The sequence below is a fragment of the Paralichthys olivaceus genome, chromosome 22 (assembly GCF_024713975.1).
Source record: "Paralichthys olivaceus isolate ysfri-2021 chromosome 22, ASM2471397v2, whole genome shotgun sequence".
In the NCBI taxonomy this organism is placed as follows: domain Eukaryota; kingdom Metazoa; phylum Chordata; class Actinopteri; order Pleuronectiformes; family Paralichthyidae; genus Paralichthys; species Paralichthys olivaceus.
Window position 1 is genome coordinate 15,217,713 of NC_091114.1, and position 25,255 is coordinate 15,242,967.

The 25,255-nt window shown below is 43.4% G+C and overlaps 1 protein-coding gene across 1 annotated transcript in view; it reads left to right on the forward strand.

Annotated features, from left to right (window-relative positions):
- Positions 1–19,312, forward strand: part of col4a5 (collagen, type IV, alpha 5 (Alport syndrome)) — a 32,339-nt gene extending 13,027 nt beyond the window's left edge. Inside the window, exons 2-49 of the mRNA XM_069518639.1 lie at positions 4–60; positions 170–259; positions 641–685; positions 1,143–1,187; positions 1,283–1,345; positions 1,468–1,521; positions 1,615–1,641; positions 1,826–1,906; positions 1,997–2,059; positions 2,140–2,175; positions 2,259–2,300; positions 2,385–2,477; positions 3,013–3,066; positions 3,160–3,216; positions 3,395–3,439; positions 3,553–3,606; positions 3,717–3,758; positions 4,380–4,473; positions 4,780–5,067; positions 5,165–5,254; positions 6,290–6,360; positions 6,689–6,880; positions 6,972–7,140; positions 7,448–7,540; positions 7,655–7,759; positions 7,893–7,990; positions 8,193–8,343; positions 8,449–8,562; positions 8,945–9,112; positions 9,240–9,329; positions 9,654–9,800; positions 9,931–10,029; positions 10,127–10,216; positions 10,352–10,491; positions 10,574–10,700; positions 10,897–11,076; positions 11,169–11,219; positions 11,310–11,495; positions 14,930–15,063; positions 15,169–15,241; positions 15,351–15,422; positions 15,529–15,657; positions 15,959–16,057; positions 16,234–16,446; positions 16,533–16,710; positions 16,795–16,909; positions 17,024–17,196; positions 17,372–19,312. Coding sequence (XP_069374740.1) covers positions 4–60; positions 170–259; positions 641–685; positions 1,143–1,187; positions 1,283–1,345; positions 1,468–1,521; positions 1,615–1,641; positions 1,826–1,906; positions 1,997–2,059; positions 2,140–2,175; positions 2,259–2,300; positions 2,385–2,477; positions 3,013–3,066; positions 3,160–3,216; positions 3,395–3,439; positions 3,553–3,606; positions 3,717–3,758; positions 4,380–4,473; positions 4,780–5,067; positions 5,165–5,254; positions 6,290–6,360; positions 6,689–6,880; positions 6,972–7,140; positions 7,448–7,540; positions 7,655–7,759; positions 7,893–7,990; positions 8,193–8,343; positions 8,449–8,562; positions 8,945–9,112; positions 9,240–9,329; positions 9,654–9,800; positions 9,931–10,029; positions 10,127–10,216; positions 10,352–10,491; positions 10,574–10,700; positions 10,897–11,076; positions 11,169–11,219; positions 11,310–11,495; positions 14,930–15,063; positions 15,169–15,241; positions 15,351–15,422; positions 15,529–15,657; positions 15,959–16,057; positions 16,234–16,446; positions 16,533–16,710; positions 16,795–16,909; positions 17,024–17,196; positions 17,372–17,453 — 4,959 coding nt within the window. The 3' untranslated portion in view covers positions 17,454–19,312. The remainder of the gene's footprint in view (positions 1–3; positions 61–169; positions 260–640; positions 686–1,142; positions 1,188–1,282; positions 1,346–1,467; positions 1,522–1,614; positions 1,642–1,825; positions 1,907–1,996; positions 2,060–2,139; positions 2,176–2,258; positions 2,301–2,384; positions 2,478–3,012; positions 3,067–3,159; positions 3,217–3,394; positions 3,440–3,552; positions 3,607–3,716; positions 3,759–4,379; positions 4,474–4,779; positions 5,068–5,164; positions 5,255–6,289; positions 6,361–6,688; positions 6,881–6,971; positions 7,141–7,447; positions 7,541–7,654; positions 7,760–7,892; positions 7,991–8,192; positions 8,344–8,448; positions 8,563–8,944; positions 9,113–9,239; positions 9,330–9,653; positions 9,801–9,930; positions 10,030–10,126; positions 10,217–10,351; positions 10,492–10,573; positions 10,701–10,896; positions 11,077–11,168; positions 11,220–11,309; positions 11,496–14,929; positions 15,064–15,168; positions 15,242–15,350; positions 15,423–15,528; positions 15,658–15,958; positions 16,058–16,233; positions 16,447–16,532; positions 16,711–16,794; positions 16,910–17,023; positions 17,197–17,371) is intronic.
- The last annotated feature ends 5,943 nt before the right edge of the window (positions 19,313–25,255 follow it).

Consider the following 25,255-nt stretch of genomic DNA (forward strand, 5'->3'; position numbering starts at 1 on the left):
CAGGCTTGCCATGGATGTGTGGGATCCAAATGTGACTGCAGTGGAGTGAAAGGAGCCAAAGTACGCACAACGACACCAGACACACAAAATGTTTCTGTCATGTATTTGTCTCTGTATTCTGTAAATATAAGAATCCATCACTCTGACGGTTTCTGTCATTGTGTGTCAGGGTGAACGGGGTTTCCCAGGTCTCACCGGACAGCCAGGGGTCCCAGGGTTCCCCGGACCCGAGGGGCCGATCGGAGGAAGAGGAGAGAAGGTATTTTTAAACCTTTAATTTGATGCCTGAATTTATTTTACACTATAACTCACTGAAAAACATGTTGAATCTTCATGAATAACCATGTACTTGAAGTACTTAGATGGTATCTTCCATATAAGGGGGTGGGAGATACCACTATTTTAGATATTAAGATACTTTAACCGATTCTTTAAGATAATTTAAAATTCTGTATCACCATGAAAAGTTCGGGCTTCAACTTGTTTCACTTATCATCATTAAATCTGATGATTTATTTTACTAACCAATTAATTAGGTCTATTAAAATATTTTAAAAACGTGTAATGAAAATATATTATTATTAATCATTATTGGGTCCAGTTAATAATGTGTGTGTGTGTGTGTGTGTGTTTTTCTCAGGGCAGCGACGGACCTCAAGGACCAGGCGGTCCAAAAGGAATCAGAGTAAGAAAATCTTCTCAGGTTTAATAAAAACAACAACTTCTTCAGTCAAAGTTACGCTTTGATTAAAATGCTGAATTTACCTGAAAATGAAAAGCCTGGGCTGTAATGTCCTCACCTGGCCAGCAGATGTCCCCATTTCTCTACATCAGAAATAGTCTCTCATCTATAACTTTTTTATTATTTCTACAGAAGAACATTTTCTGTTTATTCTCTGTGTTTTATGTATTTTATTATTCATTATATTTATTTTAAGCTTTTAAGTTTATTACTTTGGTCGAGTGTGTGATTTAAATGAACTTATGTTTCTGCTCTAATATTTTCTAATGTTTATCTTCAACCTGCTTTGAATTGTTTTCTCTTCTTTGTCTTCATTTTTACGCTGTAACTGCATCTTGAAAGATAAATAAAGTTTGTTATCACTATGGAGACGACTGACGTATTATTTTCTCTTGAACAGGGGCCTCCAGGATTGCCTGGATTTCCAGGAACACCAGGTCTTCCGGTGAGTTTCCCGTCGTCTAAAATTCACCTGGAATTGTTTCCTTACTTTGATAAAACGAAGACGTCTGAACTTGACGTTGACTTTGTGCTCATCAGGGTCTGCCGGGTCAGGACGGACCTCCGGGCCCGAGAGGCGTGGCAGGATGCAACGGAACAAAGGTATTTTTAATTATCTGACGAAATATCTTTCAGAGAAGTAAGAAAAAAAGAACAGAACAGAAAAATGGATTTTTCTTGTTTTTTAAAGTCATGCATCAACCTCTTCTTCCTGTGCTCTGCAGGGTGAACGGGGTTTCCCAGGAACTTCCGGGATCCCAGGACAACAGGGTCTAATGGTGAGTCACGGACCGGTTTCTAACAAAAATCTGCAAAGTCTCTGGTTTCCATCTTGTCTCTGAAGGTTCATCTTCTTCTTCTCTCCGTCACAGGGACCACCAGGTCTGCCAGGGTCAAAGGTCAGTTGACCCACACATCGTCTTCACAGGACGTCTCTGGGAGCCTCAGGAACTCTATATTTTCTGATTAGAAATCCTCTGAATGAAGATAAATAAATAAAAACTAGACAGTTCTCCTTCAGTGAAAGTGTTTCTGGTGCTTTGAGGTAACGAACCTCGCTGAAGTTTAAATCTTCGTCCACAGGGAGATCCAGGTGACGTGATCTCCAGTAATCGGTTTGGAGATAATGGAGCAGTGGGATTACCTGGAGTACCAGGAGTTCCTGTAAGTCGTCTTCTGTAATTGTAGATACTTAAATGTGATGTATCCTGTACACATGCTCATTATAAAACTGTGTATCTGGTTATGTGACAGGGCTCACCGGGGCCCCCTGGTTTACAAGGTCCACTCGGGCCCCCGGGACCCAGAGGTTATGAGGTAAAATCTTTTCCAGTTCCTTTTCATTGACAGCGTTTTATTTGAAGATGGTGAAGTAAATGGTTTCCGGTGTTTTTCAGGGTCGTCCAGGTCCTCCCGGTCCTCCTGGACCCAAGGTGAGATGATTTCTTCTTCTTCTTCATTTCGTCACCCCACTGATCATAGAAATAAAACGTGTGTCTCTGCTTCGTCTTTGCAGGGAAACATGGGTTTGAACTTCCAAGGACCCAAAGGAGAGAAGGTAAAGTCTGACGGTCGTTATTAAAGTTCTTCTCAGTCTAATGTTCCTGAATCTCATTTTGTTGGTTTGTGTGTGTGAACGCAGGGAGAACCAGGTTTGCAAGGACCCGCCGGTCCCCCAGGACAGGTGGGAGAACAGAAGAGGCCCCCGGAGACGGAGATCCAGAGAGGAGACAAGGTGACGCCAACGCCCTGAACCTGAGCGTGTCAGTTGATCAGGTCCTTCAGTCACAATCAGTGGACAACAACATTAAACACAGTGACCACAACCAAACCTGAAGCAATACATAAAAAATAAGATGCAAACATTACAAAGAACACGACTCATTAAAGCTGCAAATGAGTCACATTCATGTCGGAACATTTATCTTTCAACTTCACACACGATGCAGGAACAAAAAGGCTGCAACTCCCACAGTGGCCACTTGATGTCAGCAGTAGAGAGTGTTTTAGACTAAACACGAACTTTGTCGAATGTTTATTTAAAATTTATTTTGCACTTTTTAAACGAAATGAGTATTTATTATTTATTTTGTTAAATTGTCTGTTTTTATTTTTATATTTTTTATTTAAATCAATACATTCCACAAAAGATTTGACTGAAACGACCGGCACAATACTTATTAACTCTTCAAGGTCGTGAAACACCAGCGTTGGTGAAACCTCTGAACTTTTTGAATTTACCGTTTTTGTTCGTTGCGTTTTCTCTGCAGGGCGACCCAGGACTTCCCGGCCCTCGGGGTGATCCCGGTTATCCAGGTTCTCCCGTGAGTATCTGTGTAAAAATAAAACCAAATAAGAAAATGTATTAATTGATGATTCAATCAGCGGCTGAAGGAAGTCATGTGTTGTGATGGCAGGGCCCCTCAGGTGGACAGAAAGGAAGCAAGGGCGAACCAGGAGAGGCCGGCAAACGAGTGAGTCCAGATACAAACACATATTTACCGCTGCGTTAAACTTATCAAGTCAGATTAGTTTTTATAAAAATGGACGTATGAGCCCAAATGTATTTTTAATATTTGTATTGACATTGACACGTTATTAATTTTGTCTCGTGAAGACAAACCATGAATCAGCATTTTCATCTCTTTTCAGGGTAAACCAGGCAAAGATGGCGACCCCGGTCCTCCAGGATACCCGGTGAGTTCTGCCAAACATACCACACAATTCATTTCATTTAAAATTTTGAAATAAATATTTAACCTTGAGTAAATCACGTCAGTTATTCAAATTCTTTCCTTTCTCACCCTCAGGGAGGCAAAGGAGAGTCAGGCCTGCCAGGTCCTCCAGGCAGAGACGGAGAGAGAGTACGGTTTTATCGATCTATTTATTATCTGTTTATCTTTAATGGACACGTTAAACGGAATCAATTCGTTTCATTGTTGGTGTTTGAATCACACTTCGATGTTTCTTTCAGGGTTTCAAAGGAGAGCGTGGATTCACAGGTCCACCTGGAGTGGTGTGTATTTTTCTTTTACTCATTTTTCAAAGTGAGTTTTAACTCAAAGTCCAAAGCATTTTGTTTTTTTAAATTTTAAAAGATTTGAGGAGCAGCCAAAGCTTCTCATCCATCAGCTTTCGAACGTGTAATCACCCGAGTGCTCTTTAGCAAGGCAGTTCCATTATAAGAGCAAAGGCAGGTCCACAGATATGTGCAGCCAGAAATAAAAATACTTCCTGATATCAATAACGCCTTAGTGCACTACATACTTTTGTCCACATGGTGGTGACATTTCTCTCTCTTTAGTTTCTTTTAGTGTAATTAAAGTAATTTATATGTATATATAAAATAGGATAAAAAAATTTGGCTATAAAGAAAACGATATCACAGAGGAAAAATCTATCTATTTACTTCTCAGTATTTCTGTGTCTTGCACTGCTGATCCAAGACATTCAACATTCTTATCACCACAAGATGGTGCCACTTCACTCCAACTCATTTAAATTTTGTGACATTTTTCAAAAAATCTTAAAGTTCTTTGTATTTACAATATTCGAAAAACAAATAATCCTAGTTACGACAACTTGTATAATTTTGTTTTGTTAACGTTCTTATTGTTTGTTCTTTCTGTGCTAAAAGGTGATTGGCGGGCAGACAGGAGGTCGGGTCGGTCCGAAAGGTGAGCCCGGATACCCCGGATCACCTGGACTCAAAGGAGATCGAGGACCAGCAGGTAAAACACAAAACTCACACAGAGACATTCAAGTACTTCAAGAAAATCAAAAACGACGAAAAGAGAATCACCTTCGATGAATCATTTCCCAAATAAAACTTCAAATGTGAAATGTCTTTTTTTGATTTTACATTAAATATAGGAACATTTCTAGTGATTGGGACAATATGATAAATGTTTAAACCAAAGTCGAACTGTCAGAATTATTTGAATTATTTACAACTAAAAATAGTCGAATAAATTGATAGTATAGATAGTACGTTTCAGCCCGACAAGGTTAAACACCGCCCCCCCTTCCACTTTAAGGTTCAACGGGACCACCGGGACCACCAGGACGTCCAGCCGTCGGTGGCGGCGGTCAGCCTGGACCTCCCGGTTTCCCCGGAGAGAGAGGTCAGAAGGGAGACGGTGGTGCTCCAGGCCTCTCTTTACCAGGAGCCCCAGGACGATCTGGATCTCCTGGCAGCCCGGGACCACAGGGGCCCCCTGGACCTCCAGGCTTTTCCAGCAGCGCACAAAACTGCGTCGCCGGAGAACCCGGGCGCCCCGGTGTGCAGGGCGAGAGAGGTTACCCCGGAAATTCGGGACAGAAAGGTGAGAGAGAAGAAAGACGCTGCTGCTGTTTAAAAACATGTCCGATCAAATAGCGATGTGCAACGTGGTCCACCCTGATGATCTCATGCCGTTTCAGGTGAGAAGGGCGAAACCTGCGTGAACTGCTTCAATGACATCAGCTCGATCCCAGGAGAGAAAGGACTTCCTGGACCACCTGGATTCCCAGGTAAGACCCCGAGACTTTATTCCTACGCGGAACATTAGCTGTTACTCACTTTGGGTCAGGGGTCCACGTCCGAGAGAAAATTGAGAACCTCTGCTCTGCTATGATATGTGGAAAGTTCAGGTTATTATTATTATTATTATTATTATTATTATCATATCTGCTGTATTTCACTTTACATTTGTATTATTTGATAGTTACAATCACTCTGAGTGACAAGCGCTCAAATATTATAGTTCGGTTTTGTATGTGTAGAAATTCAAACACACACACACACACACACACACACACACACACACACACTTCTGACACAGACCATATTAAAAACCAAACAATCTCATTTAGACACTAAATCACAAACACGATGTTCCATCCACACGGTTCAACGCGTCGATGAGTCGTAGTCGTAGTCTGTCTCTTGATTTAAACTTTGCAAGAGATTCAGTTTGATGATTTAACACAAACACAACTTACACTGATTCACTCAGGAGCCGCAGGTGGAACGACAGGAAGTCACACCTCAACAGACAACACAAGCAAAGTCATTTCAAAATAAAACAGGAAATAAGACCGTGTCTGGGCAGGAAGTTGATATTATATCGTGACAAGAGTTTTTTTGTAGAAGAAGTTTATGTAGAAAAGTTTAGTTTAGTCTAACTTGTACCAGTTACTGCATGTCACGGTATAGTATATGTTACTGTACTAGAAGTTACATTAAATCCCTTCATGTGATTATTTATCGCCAGTAATTTCCGATTCTTTTTCTTTATGTTTTGTTCTGGATGCTTGTTGTTATTTTAAACTTTTGAATTTTTCAAATTATGTAAATAAATGTGTGTCTGTTATTTCTGCGGTCCGTCTCATCATGTAGTGCATCTCGCTTTTATTTCAAATTTGCATCTTCATTCCGACCAGATGTGTCAGAGATGCCTGCACAGCTGTATAACAACTAATAATGAGATTCATGTCAAAGTATTTTTCCGTAATCTTGTCGTCAAGATATGAATTAAGACTTGATCTCTTATTCCTTTTCTTCAGGTAATCCTGGCAACCCGGGTTTGAAAGGAGACAGAGGATTTCCAGGGAATCCCGGAAGTGCCGGACCCGCTGTGAGTGGTTTACTCTTTCCTTAAAGATCACATATACAAACAGCCATTTTTTGCCTTATTGATATGATTTGGCAGCATTGTTGTTAGAAGTTAGTTTTTTATAATCATATTTTTATAACAATATTTTGCCCACAGTTTTCAAGATTCTTAAATATTGATCTTTATATCTGCCTCAGAAATCCAGCATCAGTCAAATATTTATCCAGTAAGATCTCTCTCAAGTATCTCTGGCCATTGGTCGAAGTTTGATTGTTATGGCAGAAAGCAAAAGGTCATATCTAAGATACCAGAAACCTGTGGAATTATTTTCGTATCCTTTTGGTTCCAGGGTGCCCCCGGCCCTCAAGGTTCCGCAGGATTCCCCGGAGAGAAAGGTGATCCAGGTGATGCCATCACAGTCCCTGGTGGGCGGGGAGAGAAGGGTGACACTGGCTTCCCTGGACCCCCCGGTCTTCCCGGTCTGGACGGTCGACCTGGTCGTGATGGACAACCTGGATCCCCGGGGCCCAAAGGATCTTCTGTAGGTGTCGTTTTCTTTCCAATATTGAGATGCATTGATCAGTGTATGGATCATTTCATAACTAATGTGTGCCTGTGACTGTGTTTGGTAGGGCTCTCTGCTGGTAAAAGGAGAACGAGGACCCCCCGGTGAGCCGGGTTCTCCTGGTAATCCAGGAGACAGGGGTCCACCAGGTGGCCCCGGCTTTGGACCTCAAGGGCCTTCCGGAGAAAAGGGTATCCAGGGCGTCTCTGGAAGACCTGGAGGTCCCGGTGCTCCTGGTAAGAGGATCACTCACACACAGATTTATCCAGTGATGATCCCAATAAGAAACTGATTTCCTGCTTCCCTGCTATTACTGGGGCACAGGGACAGTGCCTTGCTCAAAGACACATCAATGAGGATGGAAGTTGCTGTCTTGGGGATTTAACCAGAGTTGCCTATAATGTGATAACAGGAAGAGAATGACTTGTTCTTTCAAAGTCAATATTGGCCTGAATTAATTAAGTCACAGTTGAACAACGGGTCCATCCAATGAACACAAATCAATTCTCTGACCTCTGACCTCTGTCATCGCTCACCATGCAGGTGCTAAAGGTGAACCTGGCCTGACAGTGGCAGAGAAAGGTTTACCAGGACCCAGAGGACAGGATGGAGAGCCTGGACGGCCTGGTCCACCAGGTATAGATGAGTCATGATTTATCATGCATTTTACATGCAGTTCTTACATGCATAGTAAAGCTAACATGTATTCATTGTCTCATGGGCTTTGCTTTTTTAATTTTCTGTTCTCAGGTGACGCAGGTCAGTTTGGACAGCCTGGTTTCCCTGGTTTACCCGGAGTGAAGGGTGAACCTGGCCTCCCTGGCATCGGACTCCCTGGACCCCCAGGATCTAAAGGTAAAGACATCAACAATCGCTCCTTCCATCCTTCATCCTCCTGCTCTGTCTAGCCACCTCTTCTTCCTTCCCATTTTTTCTCCATGCAACCTTTCCCTCCTCCCTCATCCACCTTGTTTCTTTTCTCCTTCAGGATTCCCAGGTATCCCAGGTCAGCCAGGATCTCCTGGAGGACCAGGCAGACCAGGAGTAGACGGACTCTCCGGCCAGCCTGGAATTCCTGGATCCAAGGTAAGTGCAAATGGACAAAAAGAGAAAGAAAATTATTTAAACGTTTGTAATAATACAAATGGGAAATACATCAAGCAAAATCGAAAAAGGTTAATAAGAATATAAATATATAAAAAAGTAAAATCTTTGAGAAGCTGAACTGAACATAGGATTATATTCTCTATAACAGACCATCTAAATGTTCATCTTGTGTTTGTAACAGGGTGAACCTGGCTTCGGACTTCCCGGCCCACCTGGTTTACCTGGAGTACCCGGATCTAAAGGTTTCCCCGGACCAAAGGGAGATCCTGGTTTCTCTGGTGGCCCTGGTTCACCAGGAAGATCTGGATTTGATGGCACCCCAGGATCCAAAGGTATTCTGTAGTTCTGTTATTCATGTGATGAGTCTGAACTTTGGGACATGTGCATGAATGTGTTATATCAGCACAACAAAGCCGAATCCTCTTCTCCCTTTCCAGGCGAGCCCGGTTTATCTGGTGTCCCTGGAGCTCGTGGCCCACCGGGATCCCCCTCCACTGGCTCATTTGGGCTCCCAGGCTCCCCTGGAGCTCCAGGCCCGATGGGACCACCAGGTTAGATGCAAAACATTGGATTGGAACAATTTTCCTGTCTAGGTTTTCTCGTTTTTTTCTCGTCTTACTGTGGGTGTGTTGGTGAAGGAGGTGCGGGTCCAGATTATTTTTACAGACTTGACCATTAGTTTTATCTTTGCTTTCAAGGAAGGGAAACCGTTGTTAGTGAGTCCCACCACTTTTCCTTCAAATACACACAAAACCAAAAAAGTTTGAATACTCTGAGTTCATTAATGGTCATTTAATGGAAAAGATAACGCACATGACACATAACACCCTTCATCTAAATGGGACTCCTGGCTCAGGGAATGAAACCCCATGCAGGCAGAGTTTGAAAACATTTCCATATTCAGGGACCGAAATCTTTCTGTCACTGTTACAGGATTCCCTGGATCAAATGGAGAGAAAGGTGACCCCGGTCCTCCAGGTCTAGATATCCCAGGTTTGCCAGGAGATAGAGGAAATCCCGGTTTCCCAGGTTCTACAGGACCAGCTGGAACCCCAGGACCTCCTGGAGGGCCTGGACGAGATGGTCTGCCTGGATTGCCAGGTGAAATGTATTTTTATATAGCCATAGCCATCTACTTGACTTGCTAACTGCTTATGTTACTGGTTATCTTGCCGGTTTTCTCTTACTATTTATCTTTGTGTTAACGCTCCTCTCTGATTGGCTGCAGGTCAGAAAGGTGACATGGGTCCCATGGGATCCCCAGGACCCTCCGGAGGACCGGGAGGCCCAGGAGGACCTGGTGCTCCTGGACTTAAAGGTATTAAGCACACACACCTGGATGTTATTAAAGTTATTCTCACTCTCATCTCTGCACTGGTTGTGCTATAACACACAGTATTTCCGATGTTATATTTGCAATTTTATTATTTTTAATTCTAATACAAGAAGCAGTTTATAACAGATTTGACACGTTATATAAGAACCTTAACTGAATATGTAATTTTAAACACTGGTTTATAGTCTCTAAGCCATGAGGTTGTATATGAAAACTGCCTCTTAATTTGAATAATGCTACTTTTATATATTTAGTGACAGAAAGTGTGTCAATTAAAGCAGCAATATTAAAATGTTCTTCCTGTAGGTGAACCTGGGTTCTCAGGTCGAGATGGTTCTCCTGGTGGTTCCGGCATTAAAGGAGAAAGGGGTGACCCCGGTGTCGCAGGACCCCCAGGTCCTACCCTGACAGCAGCAGCCGTAAAGGGAACCAAAGGAGATTCAGGACTTCCAGGTAGAGTGGAAACACCTTCACTGCCTCTTTAGTCATTCAATCTTATGTCACGGGTGATAATAAAATATAACACACACAAATCAATTTCTAGTCACTGTATTATTACATGTTTTTTTTGTGTGTTCCACAGGTGGACCAGGTTTTCCAGGTCAGAAAGGTGTCAGCGGTCTCCCCGGAGACCCAGGACTTCCAGGATCAGATGGTCGCCCTGGACTCCCCGGACCACCAGGTATAGTTTTGACTTCCAACACATACACATAAAGACACATATACTCACACATACTCATGCAAATCAATCTCTAACATGCCACTTCCATTGTGTGCAGGTCCAAAGGGCGATGCTGGATTCCCAGGAGGCCCGGGAGGACCTGGAGCTCCAGGACTAAAAGGCAGCATGGGAGAAATGGGATTTCCTGGTGTGTTTGAATGTCTCATAGCGCTTTCTCAAGTCTTTGTTTCACCAAATAGTTGTTAAATTTCTTCCTAAATCAGAATTAAATGTTAAAATACTTAAAGTGTCATAAATGCTGTTGCTGCGCTGTGATCACCAGGACCAGCAGGGCAGAAGGGTCTACCAGGTCTGTCTGGGCGACCAGGAACCTCAGGACAGCCAGGAGGACCGGGTTTCCCCGGAGCCAAAGGTGAACCAGGTTCTGCCGGAGTTGGGCCACCTGGACCACCTGGATTCAAGGTACAAAACTTAGCTAATGAAGAAAAACATTGAAGTGCAGAAGTGCATATTCAAGCGTTGCTTCTTTTATGTTTTCTCGTAGGGTGAGCCAGGTCAGTCAGGGTTCCCAGGAAGTCCAGGACTCAAAGGAGCTCCAGGATCACCTGGTCTCTCAGGTTTACCTGGAAGTCCAGGTTCCAAAGGTGATCCTGGCCTTCCCGGATTCCAAGGTAGGTTTAAAAGAGATAAGTCAATAAAGATGGTGACAGAGTTGATGTACATGGAAGAAAGACAACCTCCAGCACATTAATGACGGAAGTAGACTTTCAAGACTTGGAGTCATGTTCAGAGCCATCTTGCAAGTTATGGAGAAGGTTTTAGACTCCGACAACAGTGACTCATGCACTGTCCACCTTTTCCTGTCAGGTTCTCCTGGTATCCCAGGTCCGAAGGGTCTTGACGGTGGTCCCGGCTCCCCAGGTCTCACCGGATCACCAGGTAGACCAGGAGAGCCTGGCCGACCTGGAGCATCAGGTTTTCCAGGAGATAAGGGTCAGGCAGGTCGTGATGGAATCCCAGGACCGGCTGGAGTCAAGGGAGAGCCCGGTAAGTCACCCGCCATCTTGATCGGAATTAAATATATTTTGTAATATTTTTTTGATTTGATTAATCTCACCTCTGATTATTTTCTTCTACAGGGCTTCCTGGTCACGGAGCCCCTGGTGCCTCTGGGCTTCCAGGGTTTCCAGGTGAGTTCCCACCCACTATATGTACATTTTTACAATCATTGTCCGTGCCCTAATATACAGTACCAATCTCTACCCTCCCTATCTGTTCAGGTGCAAAGGGAGACCCAGGTCTTCCCGGTCCCTCTGGCAGCCCCGGTTTCCCCGGCTCTAAAGGAGAAGCTGGCTTCCCTGGTTCCCCTGGTCCTTCAGGAAACAGTGGCCCTCCTGGCCCTCCTGGACTGGCTGTGCAGGGCCCCAAAGGACTCCAAGGTCCCCCTGGACCTCCTGGACGAGCAGGTAAAGCACATCGATACATGCGGTCACGTGTGCTGCCGGAGGTTGCTGCCTGGTTTTGAGTAACGCTATCTGATCTGTAGGCAGAGTAGTGGTTTGATTTCCACTGCTCCACTGCTCACTCCATGGCCGAGGTAAAAAATACAAGATATAAAACCACCTGAAGGTTTCAATCTTAATTTATAGAATACACATTATTGGAGACTGATCGATATTGTGAAAACCAGGCAGCAAATGGCAGAAACTGCACTTTTAATCGTGAATGCTTTCATCTCTGTGCCAGTTGTTGATTTGCATGTGACGTTGTTGCACCAATCGCTGTAAGAGCTACGTCACAGTTTGACGCACCTGTCTGGTCACTGTCGGAAACACTGAGCACCCGTGATAAAAGTTTGTGTCGCACCTTCATCCACCTCCCACGCACCCTTCTGTGGAGGAAAGGTGGGCGTGCTCCTCACACGTAAATCATTGTTTGTCACTGGGGGTTAGACCACGCCCCAAAAAGAGCATGAGTTTCTCATCCTTTTGTTTTCATCCACCAATCCATCCGTCCACATGTCTCCTCACCCCTTTGCCCTTTTCTCCCAGAACGGGGGAGTCTGTAATCGCTTCATCTCTCCACAGCCCTGACGTACTGTGTCTGTGTGTAGCTGTCGTCGTCTTCACGTTGTGTGTGTGTGTCCAGTGTTTGTGTTCATGTGAGATCGTTTGGTCTGAAACAGCCGAGTGAGAGACAAACTCGCAAAACTTTTTTACCATATTTTTTATCATCACATTAAAAATCCACAGGATGTGAGTCGAGTACATGAAGGAGAATTTTACGAGAAAAAACTAAATCCTGTTTTTATATTAATTAATTTTCCAAATTTCAGCAAACAGGAGTAAATTGTAATGATATCTTTTGCAGCTACTTTCAGTGTTGGATGAATACTCGTGTACATTTGAAGGAGAATAACAGCAGCAGTGTATTTACAGCAGCAAGAGTGAAAACATCCACAGCTTTGATATTTGACATCAAATCTTAGCGTCTGGCTGTGAGTATTGTGAGCTTGTGTCTGGCTTTGCTGTCCTGAGTGTGGTGGGTTTTTTTTGTTGTTTATCACATCAGTCATCTGCATGGGCACTGTCTGTCCCAACACACACACACACACACACACACACTGAATACAAGCTGACACAGTGCTGGAAATTGTAAATACACCAAATTAATAAATATTCTCCATTCCAACCGCCAATAAACCGCACAAGGAAGAAGAATATTCAGCTAATATTAATAATAATAATATAATAATATAACAAATTCTTTCAATCATATTATAATTAATGTTTACAATCAAATCAGAGCTGAGTCACATATAAAATGTTCAGTGTCAGCTCTGACCACATGACGGCGCTGTGTCACGCTTTGAAAAACAACCACTCCTGTTATTGTGGGTAATGAATGTTGATGCCATGAAATATTTGCTTTCTGTGGTTTGCCCCCACCCACACATGGTGTGGCCCCGCCTCTTGGCGTGATGACTCGTGCGTCCGGTCGACGCAGGTCCCTCAGGTCAGATAAACGGCGTCCAGACTCTTACTGCACGAGTTTAATCTCTCTTTGTGATCCACTGGGAAAAAAACTTCACCTGAAAACTGCATTTTCTACATTTCTCACCCTGAGTAACTGTCGTCTTTTCACTTTCCATGCACACTGACGCTAGTGTAACGCACTTTAACAAGTAAGCACCTTCTGAAAGAACTTCTCTTTATAATGAAACAATAAAAGAAAATATATATATATACATATATATACAAATATATGTGTAACACACCCAAAATTTGAAAATGAGCACCATCAGCATGTTTAAATTTGTGTCTAACAGTCAGAATGTGATCCGCACTTTGTTTTACACAGTTTGTGCACAACAACACACACAAAGAACTAACTCACCTGAAACATCAGAAATCACTGTTGTTACTACGTCTCTACTTCAGTCGAGCTTGATCGTATTTAAATGTGAGCTTAAATTATTTTCGGAATATTATAATCAAAAGAGTTTAAAGGCTCAGTGTGTAGGATTTAGTGACATCTAGTGGTGAAGTTCGTGTTGCAGCTGGATACCCCTCACCTCTACCAATAGATTCCTTCAACCTAAATCTTACACACTGCACCTTTAAAGAGTTAAAGCCCTTGATTTTCATTGAAGTGCAGCAACAAAAACCCCAAAGAAAAGAAAAAATCTCGGACCAATGCAGATGCTGTATATAACATAAACAACAACAATGTCTATAAACCAATATCTCTGTGTTTGGGTTTAACCACTAGGTCTAATTACAAGTTGGCAGCTACAGTTAGCATCACTGCAACATATTACCGACATTCACAGACATCTGTTTCAAATAGAATTATTTGAACCAAAACACTATTCTCTGGTCATTTATGTTGACTTTATCGCCACCTACTGGCCCCGGCTGGCTTAAACTCTCAGATTATAACATTTGATATGTTGTCAAATCAACGTCTCCTCAGAATTGAAATAATCTATAAACTGAAGTAACTGCAGCCGTCTGAGGTGAAGCTACACATCTGTTTGGTTTAAAAGCTCCTGGCTGTGAAAAGATAAAATATCTGTGACTGTTTCTGTTCTTGCTTCTGTCTAAACCAGCTCTTCTTTTTTTTTGCCTCATGCCCTCAACCCGCCTCCGCTTTACCCGGGAATTCTGGGAACCCTAGGTCCTCCAGGTTAGACTCCAGTGGTTTGATGGTTGTTCTTTTTTGACTCCTGCTCTTCGATGGGGTTTGTGGGGGGGGGGGGGGGAGCGATCGGGCGAAAAGTTCAAAGCGGGTTTGAATGTGTCTCGTGCTGAGTCGGGAAAAGTAATGTGAAATCAATTTACAGGAATTTCAGGGTGGGAATGAACTTTTACTGGCAAATGTTTGGAGAATGTCCGAGTGAGTCCACGGGAGAATGTCCGGAGAAACACATTCGCACACTGGACATTTACGGCTAAAGCAAGAGGAAGATTTACTTTGTGTTGCCAATGTTTCCCTGGTTTATATCAAATACATCAATATATTTGTTCATCTGAGAGAATCATCTGTGTGCTGTGATGTATGATTATTGTAACGTGATGTTCACAGGCTGGTTATTTATGATGTATGATGTAACCGAATGTCCTGTTGTGTGTTCTGTGTGTTTCATGTGTGCGTCCATCATTTGTTGCTTCGTAAAGAAGCTGGGATCAGTTCATCATCCGTTCACTTCTTTATAGAGATTTAAATTTATGTAAATTACAAAATCTGAGCGGAGTCCATGTTGTTCACAGATAGATGAAATTCAAACTGATCCCAGCCCTCGTGAGAAATATAGAAACCAGAAACTTCAAATGTGATCGTGTTATTTCTTTAATTAAACTGTACGTGACCTTTGAACCTTTGGCGTTTGCGTCTGAAGGTCCAGGCGGCCCGCAGGGTCCCCGCGGACCTGCAGGAAGTGGCGGCGTTAAGGGAGAGAAGGGTATTCCCGGCGCTCCTGGCCAGCCCGGCTTCTCTGGACAGAAGGGAGAGTCTGGTGTTCCAGGATTCCCGGTAAGATCATAACCTTACATTTCTTTTTTATTCGAAATTATTGCATTTGTGAAGGATCTTCGAGAGAGAGATGTGATGTAACCGTCTGCTCTTCTCTCCTCCCAGGGTACCTCTGGTGTTCCTGGCGGCTCTGGTATAAAGGGAGACATCGGTCTGCCTGGCGTTCCTGGATTCCCGGGTTAGTCGACAATCCTCGAACAGCATTTTCTTCCTACGTCTAAAAATCGATTTCATTCTTAATCATAGTCATCAACATGGATTTTTTTTTGTCTTTTGTTTTTTGACAGGACCCAAGGGAGACCCAGGAATTAGCGGTAGTAATGGTCTTCCTGGAGATCCTGGAGACATTGGGCCTGTCGGTGGGTGAACACACAGCAAATCAAAATCTGCAGCAACATTCACGTGTCAGCATTTACAAAAATGAGTATTACAAAATTATTCCCCACTGCAACGTTTGATCTCCAGGACCTCCTGGTGACCCTGGTTTATCTCCGACTCCCATCGTGGTGAAGGGAGAGCGAGGACCTCCTGGACCTCAGGGCCAGCAAGGTGGCCAGGGACTGCCTGGTTCTTCTGGACGTGATGGGCTGCCAGGTGGGTCAATCTGGACTCTTTAATGGGACCTTGAACTTTTTCTTGAAGAACGTTTTTCTTTACTATTCTTGTAAAATTACAACTTTTTTTCTTGTAGTATTTTGATTCCATTCTCGTAAACGATAACTGATGCATTTCTCAGAATCTCAGATTGTTGTTTCATGTACGTGGCTTTAATTCTCTATCGTACAGATTAAATCATAAATGGTTGAAATAAGATAAACCAGGCTTGTATCCCCTAATGTGGCTCGAGCTTCAGAAACACATGATGCAGCTCAGCATCTTGTTTAACTGTTGTCAGGTCAACCTGGTAACCCTGGAGATCCTGGTACCGAGGGCCCTCCCGGCTTCAGCGGCCCACCCGGCAGGAAAGGAGACACAGGGCCCGCCGGTCAGCCTGGTACGTAGAGCTCAGTCTATCATCCCAAAAAAAAAACAAAAAGTAAAGAAGAAGAAATCATTTTTATGTCACGACAAAACAAACAATTGCTGAAGTGGCTGAAAGTTGTGGGCTAAAGATTCTGACTACAGATTACACACAGGGAACAACCTGACATGTCTTTCCCGTTGCCTCAGGTCAGCGAGGTTACCCTGGTCCCCCTGGTTCAGACGGTCCACAGGGTCAGCCTGGTCTCCCAGGAACAGCCTCTGCGGCCCACGGCTTCCTCATCACCCGACACAGCCAGGGTACGGAGGTGCCCTACTGTCCCGACGGAACAAGCAGCATCTACGACGGTTACTCGCTGCTGTACGTGCAGGGCAACGAGAGGGCTCACGGGCAGGACCTTGGTACGAAGGATTTTTTGTTTTATTTCAGCAAAAACCCGAAGATGTTACGTCCTGATTTACTCATGTGTCTTTTCTTTGTCCTCCAGGCACGGCTGGCAGCTGTCTCCGCAGGTTCAGCACCATGCCCTTCATGTTCTGCAACATCAACAACGTCTGCAACTTCGCCTCCCGAAACGACTACTCCTACTGGCTGTCCACGCCCGAGCCCATGCCCATGTCCATGGACCCGCTCAGAGGGGAGAGCATCAAGCCTTTCATCAGCAGGTAGGACCGCGGGGCGGAGGGATGAAGGAGGAGAGAGGAGTTGGACGTGTTTTTTTAATTTGACGTCTGCCTCTGTGTGCGTAGGTGTTCAGTGTGTGAAGCTCCAGCCATGGTGATAGCAGTGCACAGTCAGACCATCCAGATTCCATCGTGCCCAGGGAACTGGGAAGCTCTGTGGATCGGATACTCCTTCATGATGGTACGACCAAATCTACACGAGACGTCTAAACCCTCTAACAGAGACTAATTAATGACCTTTCACGTTGTCCACAAAGTTCAATACACAACCTTTGTCTTCCCTCTCCTCCCCCAGCACACCAGTGCAGGTGCAGAGGGCTCCGGTCAGGCCCTGGCCTCTCCCGGCTCCTGCCTGGAGGAGTTCCGCAGCGCTCCCTTCATCGAGTGCCACGGCAGCGGCACCTGCAACTACTACGGCAACTCCTACTCCTTCTGGCTGGCCACTGTGGAACCCTCTGAGATGTTCAGGTATGGACACACGTGACGGTAGAGAAGGGTCAGTTAGCGGCTGCAGCAGGAGAGAGAGAGAGACGACTGCGTTTACATGTTCACGAGTGTTTTTGAAGCGTTGCGTGTTTGTGTTAATCCCGAGAATAATTTCACTCCATCCGTATTAAATGCCTTTAACCTTTGACCCGTACAGGAAGCCACAGTCGGAGACTCTCAAGGCGGGGAACCTACGGACGCGCGTCAGCCGTTGCGTGGTCTGCATGAAGAGGACGTAACAGCACACGGCGATGAGCCCACTGTTGCCGGGGTGGGGGGGGGGGGGCGCCCAGTCATTAGCAATAAATGATTGGATGACGGGGGACAAGTAGCGGTAGGGGGGTGGTCACCATGGCGACATGATGGAATTCCAATGGTGCATTGTCTTCCGGAAAAAAAAAAAAAAAACACACCCCAAAAAAAAAAAACTACAACCTTCGACTTAAACAATGGTGCTACTGTGCGACACAGCTTAAAAAAGAAAGAGAAAAAAAAAAGAAAAAACTGACGTAAATAATAAATCTTACATTCAGTCTCTGTTTTTCTTAAGAAGTACCTCAGAATGAAAGCAGAAAAATCTCCGCTACATGGTGCCATGATGGATGCGTGACAAGAAAAGTGCATTTTTCTTTGTTCTCCCTTCTTTCCCTGATCGTTCACTGTTTCCTTTGACTTTTCTAAAAAGAAAAAAATAACTCTCGACGTTGGTGCAAGAAAAGAAAAAAAATGTGATACTGTTCATCAGTTTCCAGACAGAAGTGCTTTTTTTTTTTTTTTTTGTTTAATCGATGAGGACTGGATGGTTACCAAATCGGCACTTTTTGACTTCGGAACATCCATGATGAGATGCACTGACGACCAGCTTTCCTTCGTGAGACTGACTGCCTCTTTTTTTTTTTTTCTTCATTCACGTTCTCTCTCTTTCTCTGTCGTCTTCCTGACGCATTACGTTACATTCGGTGGTACTAACCCTGCTAGGGCGCGCCTGCTAACCGTCAGCCTTCACCTTTCCTTCTCTTAACTTTTTTGTAAGTATAATAAAATGTGTATATTGTGTAAAACACCTTTTGTTGTTAGCGTGTTAGGTCTTCAGTCAGTACCAGCTGTTTGTTATGAATTTTTCCAGGTTCTTTTTAGCGCACACACTCACGCATTCACACACAAACACACATGTTCGCACACTCCACTGCTCACACACACACACCAACTCAGATATTGTACAAAGGCTTTTATGAATGAAAACAGTATTTTATATATATATAATAAATATATATTTGAAAAAAGAGGATTAAAAGGTATATAAACTTTATTTGGCTGTGGGGAGATTGTTCACCGAGGTCTCGCATTTCACCCGGAAAGTAAAGCTAACTACTGAGCACAGACAGAACCGTTTTCCCTCAAACGTAATTTTTTGTATGATATTAACGATGCCAATCTCTTAAAAACTTTTGTATTCAATTTGTAGAATTAATAAATGTTGAACTGAAATAAAGGGGATTTGCTTGTAGGTAGTCTAATGATTGGGGAATGTTACAGATATTTTTTGCGAGAAAGGATTCAAATGTCATTTTGGCTCCTTGATTGGAAAAAATTTGTTTTTGTTTTTGACTTTTCTTTAAAAAAAAAAAAAAAAAACCATTTCCAGGTGCTGGGCTTTGCTGTGAATCGGGGGTCTGAGTTTTCCTCAGGGGCCTCGTTTTACACCCAAAACCTTCAAATCCACTTTGGCTGACTTTGAGCCTTTCTCCAAAACTGGTTGAAGCGTTCACTCTCGACTCTGTTGAAACGCAGGCGTCATTTTAAATCAGGTGTTAACGTGACGTGTGACGTTTCCCTCGCATCAGGCGGCACTACCTGATGTACTGTAAGTCTGCAAGAGCTGTCTGAGATGAGGGGGGAGAAATATTTTCCTGTGATTTTGTTATTTTTATTTTTTCAAAACTGCTTTTATGAATTCTAATTTTATCAAACTGGGTTGAGATTAAAAAAAATGTGTATTAATGTTTTTTTTTTTTCGTTTTTTTTTTTTTGTTTTCATGTTATGTTATCCAGAAGTTGTTATAAACTTTTACGACTGAAATAAATACTATGTCCAAAGTGTTGTCTCCTGAAAATGTTTCTTTGTCTCTGTAGAATCTCTCTTATTATATTAACCTTATTTCAAGTGCGTGAGTTAAAGCTGTTAGTGTCTTTAACGAGTCTAAACTTTATTTATATAACACTTTTCAAAACAAAATTACAAAGTGCTTGAAACAATAAAAGCCTCACTGATGAAAGACATCGACTGTAAAATCGTCAGTGCAGATAAACCAGGTAGGATGTTTATAAAACTCTCTGCACCCGATGGTGAAACGTGTTCAGGTGAATATATAAAACAACAATGTGGAAGTTTGAGCCCAGGAGCAGAAAGACACGTCCGTCTTAATGCTCGAGCTGCAGCTATTGTTTCTGTTTCGTAAGCCGTTTGAGGCAACAGGATTTTTTTTGGGGGCTAATCTACTTCCTGCGTCGTTCTGGCTGAGCTGCAGAGACGAGAGAGGATCGGAGGTGAGGTGGTCTGTGTTTGAACGCGGGCCTGTTGTCTCGGCTCTCTAAGCTGTTCAGAGCCACCGCTGCCTTCTGGTTCCTGGAAAGACGCTGATCTGTCCCCCCCCCCCCACACACACAAAGGTAAGTTTTGGACCCACAACAAAACACAAATCACTCCAACACACACCCGGTGGTTGGCTGGGAGCCCCCCCCCCCCCCGGTGCTTAAGAGAGCCCATCCCATTACTAAAAAACGGATTACATGTTCCCTGAGCTAAAAAGGCCCGGGTGTCCTGCCAAAGTGTCCTTAAGCGAGATGCAGAATCCCCGCTCGGCTGGAATAAGTCTGAGAGCATCAGCCACACGTGCGTGAACAGCTTCAATCATCACAGAGGTTTAACACATTTAACAATCCTGACCTCCGTCCGTCTCCATCATCGAGACCATCAACCAGTTTTTGCTCCTAATTCAGTTCACAGAAAGAAAAATGTCTTAATTCTGATACACATCATTTCTATGCACATATTCATATCGTATAGATCAAACCTGCACACGTATAATAAATTCTAAATGAGGATGAAAGCAGCAGCTGATCGGATCTAAAAGACTTCGGGGGAGTTCCCTCGGTTTCAACCTAAATAGGAAACTTTCTCGCTTGTGAGGAGGAGGAGGAGGAGGAGGCGGAGCCGAGGCCTCACACCTGTCAATGTCGTTGCTCTTGAAGACGGATGCTGTTGTGGAGTTAACGGGGTCAGGCCTCCTGCTGGGCGTCGTGGAAATGAGACGCAGTTCACCGAAATTCTGACGCATCCTTATCGGTGTGTGTGTGTGTGTGTGAGTGTGTGTGTGAGTGTGTGTGTGTGTGTGAGTGTGTGAGGGGTTAGCGGAGTGATTCCGGGGACTTTCACTGACGATGCTAATAGTCTAACTAATAGTTGAAAAGGTGCGTACATCTGATCTGCTCATTACACTGGCCAGGCTCCATGCACGTAAACACACACACACACACACACACACACACACACACACACACACACACACACACAAAGACACACACACACACAGACACACACAGGCTGTTGTTTTGAAACTCTAGCACCAGTCTACATCCCCAGTGAGCCCACTGGTTCGTCCATCAGTAATGAAACTCCAGCGGGTCACATGCTGGTGTTGAAATGCCCCCTGCGTGGTCCACTGGCATCATCACACACAAACACACACACACACACACCCACTTCTAGGCATCACTCTAGGAGTGTGTCAGTCAGCAGGGAGGCGATGGCCGCTCTCCCCTCGGCTGCGGACGGGATCGCATTCCAGGGCCTCATCTCATCTCGTTCCTACCGAGATCGTCCCAAAGGTCACAGCTTGAGTCAAACCCGCTCCGTCAACTTCTAAACCTTCTCCTGAGCGACACGAATGAGTTTCTGACCCATTTCAGATTCACTGTGAACGCATTCAAGTTTTTCTACACAGACACGTCCCCGGCCCCACTGAGACGACATTATAATCTATTGAATATCTTCGGTTCGCTTTGTTAATCTCGCTCATGAGAAAGGCTCGATATCTTGAAAACTCTGGAGTTGACGCATCTGACGGCCGAGATGACGTCACAGATCTTACCGACACCCGGCTCAGGCCAGCAGAGGGCAGCTGTTCAAACAGAGAATTATCCGGGTTTGAGCTTTGTGGGGGTTTTAAAACAAAGATTTGGTTTCTACAGTGACTGATGTTTGATACATGCAGAGATCAGACTCTTGCTTCTGCAGAGATAATCGTGTTAGATGCTCTGAATGCTGATAATGGCGTCATTAACCCCTGAAGCTGAACCCCAGCCCTCCGTCAGCTCCCGGAGAGCCGGTTGCAGAGGGAAATTCTCCGCACTAATTGACATTTAAGTTGATATTTTTGTCAAACGACACAGCTGGCTCTGCGTGGTTTGGCACCGTGTTCTTTAATAACAAAAACAGACTCGGAGGCTGAATGGAAACGAGTTTGAAATGAGGGTCAGTCGACAGTCTGTGGCTCTCGATCGTCTCGGCCAAGAGAAGTGTCTAAACGGCAGAATTAGGAAATCAGGTCTATTTATACCGTCTGAATCAGGACTGCTTCATTTGCCCACGGAAACACAGAGGGGTGTCTTCTTATGACTGAACTATTGACCTCCTGTTCCTCATCATCAGTTCAACATATTCTGTGTTTTCCAAAATCTGAAAGTGTTCCAACGTCTTAGTTTTATATTAAACCCCCAAAAAATAAACCAATATTCATGCGTTCGCGTTCTGATGCATGATTTGATGCCCTGAAGTCAAAAACGAACATCGGGGAATAGATTTTTCCAGATGTTTCTCTCATCAAATTTGATTTAATTTGAAGCCGTTGACACGTTTACTGTGGAAAGGACTTGAATCGAAAACTAAATGATAAAATCTAAGCTTTAGTTTTGAGGGATAAATCCTTTTCGCCAAACTCTTCTTGTTGGATATTTGATCACAAATGTTTAACATTATAAAGGATTATTTTGGATTTTATTATCATTTCTAAATTGACTTGAACAGTGAGATTCCCTTTAAAAAACCTAAACTGGCTCCTCGTCAGCAACAGTAATAAATCAGTTCTAACTTTCTTTCACCAAATGGCTTTTACTTGATTGTTTTTCGCTTTAATTAGATTTTTACTTTTAAATGATGCTTTATTTGTGGTCCTTGATTTCAGATTACGTATTTTATTAAATGCTATTCAGCCTGCATGTTGTTACGACTGTTTTGGAAGGTGCGGTATAAATGACCAGTGGATGGTGGTAATGTACCTTGATTTTGGTTCCTTCAAAGAAACTCAATAAGTTTTGTCAAATCTCATTTGAAAACAGCAGGATCGAGATATTCTACAGGTTTTGCTGAAGTTGCAATCCTCCACAGAGACAACAGCTGATTATTTATTGACTTACACGAGGAAATCAGAGAACCCTGGACACCGGCCAGCCGTGCATGTGCGGTGGATCAAAACTCTCCTCTCAGCTGACGCCTCTCATGACCGAAGTGGACTTTGGCTTGTTTTGACAGCTGGACTTTAGGACGCTGGGCCGAGGGCTCGAGTCGGATAAACACTGCGTGTCAATGTCGGAAAACTCCTCATCGGCAAAAAAGAGCTTCAGGAGCGAGGAAACAAATAGTTTCTTTCTTTTTTATTGACGCCAACCCTCTTTTATAACAAGCTTCAAAGGTCAACGGGTCAGAGAGTCAATCAAACACGTGACTTATCAGTTCAGCCGCGCAAAACAACAAGTCAGAGAACAAACTTCACGGGAACCTGTTTGTGCTTTTACTCATTAGCTCGAGGTTGAATTCACACAGTTTGTTGATTTGTTTGCACGATTACACAAAAACTACTAAACCAATTTCCTTGGGGGAGGGATTAGGCCTCAGGACACACTGATGTGGACCATGTGGATTAAAGGGTGAATGCAGGGAGAGATCATAACTGAAAGTATCGCGACCATATCACAAAAGCAGCTCCGCCAAGATTTCTGAGGATAGCGACAAAAATGTTCCGTCAGCGGATTGAACTCCGTCAGGAACGGAAACAATAAAGACAGCTGAGACCACAGCGGTTACATGAACACATTTTTATTGCAATAGCTCTATCGAAAGCAAAAGAGTTTTGATAAATATAAACACTATGCCGATGCTCAAATCGCCTCTGAGTGCCCCTCCTACCCCCCCGTTCCCTCCACAAGGAAAAAAAAACGAGAGAAGGAAAGAAAACGAAAAACAAAAAGAGAGGGGGGGGGGCACCTCGCAAGGCGCCGATCATAACATGAAAAAAGCGACAACTTGAGTTTTTCCTTATTTACAGAAGGATTTCCATTTCCACCAGGTCTCTCTCTTCTTTTTTTTTTTTTTTTTTTTACTCGTTTTTTCTTCTTTTTCGTATATAGGACGTACGTCGCTGAAAAATAATGCACATACGAAGGATACACACCTCCACACTATTTTTTTTTTTTTTTTTTAACTCTTCCTCTTTCCTGTAAAGCTAATAAACAACAGCATTCAACTCGGAAAATAAGAACACAGGTGGCGGGGTGAAGTGGGACTCGGTAGATTCCCCCCCCCCCCACCCCACCCCATCCCCGACCCGTGCCTGTTAGCAGGGCAACAACCATCGTCCTCATCGTCACCATCATCGTCATGGTAATGGTTGCCATCGACAGCATCTCCAACTGTACTAAACAGCAGCAAATAAACTGTAATATAGTTACAAAAAATAAACATTAGGCGGAGGTTGTAACCCACTTATTTATACAAATAACTGCAAAAATGCCTATGTACTCTTAAAAAAAATACTAGCCTTGTATCACTTGGTTTTCAGAGAAATAAGAGGCCCCAATACAACAAAACAACCAGAAATAAGATGATTATTTTTCCCCTCTGTAAACTAGAATACAAAATAAATCAAAAAAGATTAGAGGAAAAAGAAAAGTTTGCATAATGATGCAGTACCCTAAGTCTTCTCTGCGAGGATTATATATATTTATATATATATATATTTATATTATATTATGTAGGTCTAATTTCTCCGCCCCGAATATGAAAAATTCATAACAGCTGATTTTCAACATCAGAATCAGTAACATCAGTTTTGAGGTTGAATTGTTGCCAAAATAAACACAGATTCTGTGTAAATGTATGCAGATATGACAAAGAATTAAACGTGAGGGGGGGGGGTTAAGTTCGACATGAAGGCAATCAGACGTGAACAACATATATTTATCATAAATTAAGGGGGAATTATTCCAAAATCCTCCCAAAATCTAGCTCAAACACTTTTTTTTTTGCCGTAGCGTTAAAAAAACTCGAATGCAAGACATCGCCGCAGCATCAGAAGTACACAAAACATTTTTCAGAAAGTAAAAAACTAAATCTTCTATTTTGTCGTGGGCCGCCGCAGCCTGAATATTCTCATATTCAATTATTCGTTCGCTCACAAGGGAAAAAAAAAAAAAAAGGAAAAATATCTCACATTGTTCATAACGTACATATAAGATGCGTCACAGGCTTAAAATCTTTCAACAGCATTTTGGGGAAGTTCACTTTATGAAATCAGAACGTTTAAAACAAGTGAGGAAGAGGAGGAGGGATGAATAATCCGAACTCTCCACATGGAGATGAAGGGGTAAACAAAAAAAAAAGGGGGATTTCTCCGGGTCTGATTTTCTGTTTCTGTACCGACGCTGTGAGTTTTAACCTCCACGCACAGAACTGCTTCTTTTAACTCTTACACTTCTGAAGAACATCTTTCTAAAGACGCTCTTTTTCTTTTCCGCTGTCGTCACTGGAATTTTAAAAAGGGGGAGATGCGAAGGGGGGGACAGGGTGAGGACGTTGTGGAAACTCCCTCTGGTTTTTGTTTAAAATCTACAGATGAATTGAGAGAAACGCCTCGATGCAGTAAACTCCAAACATCTGGAAACAACGCTGAGTTTCCGCTCTATCACTGGAAAATGATTATCTCTG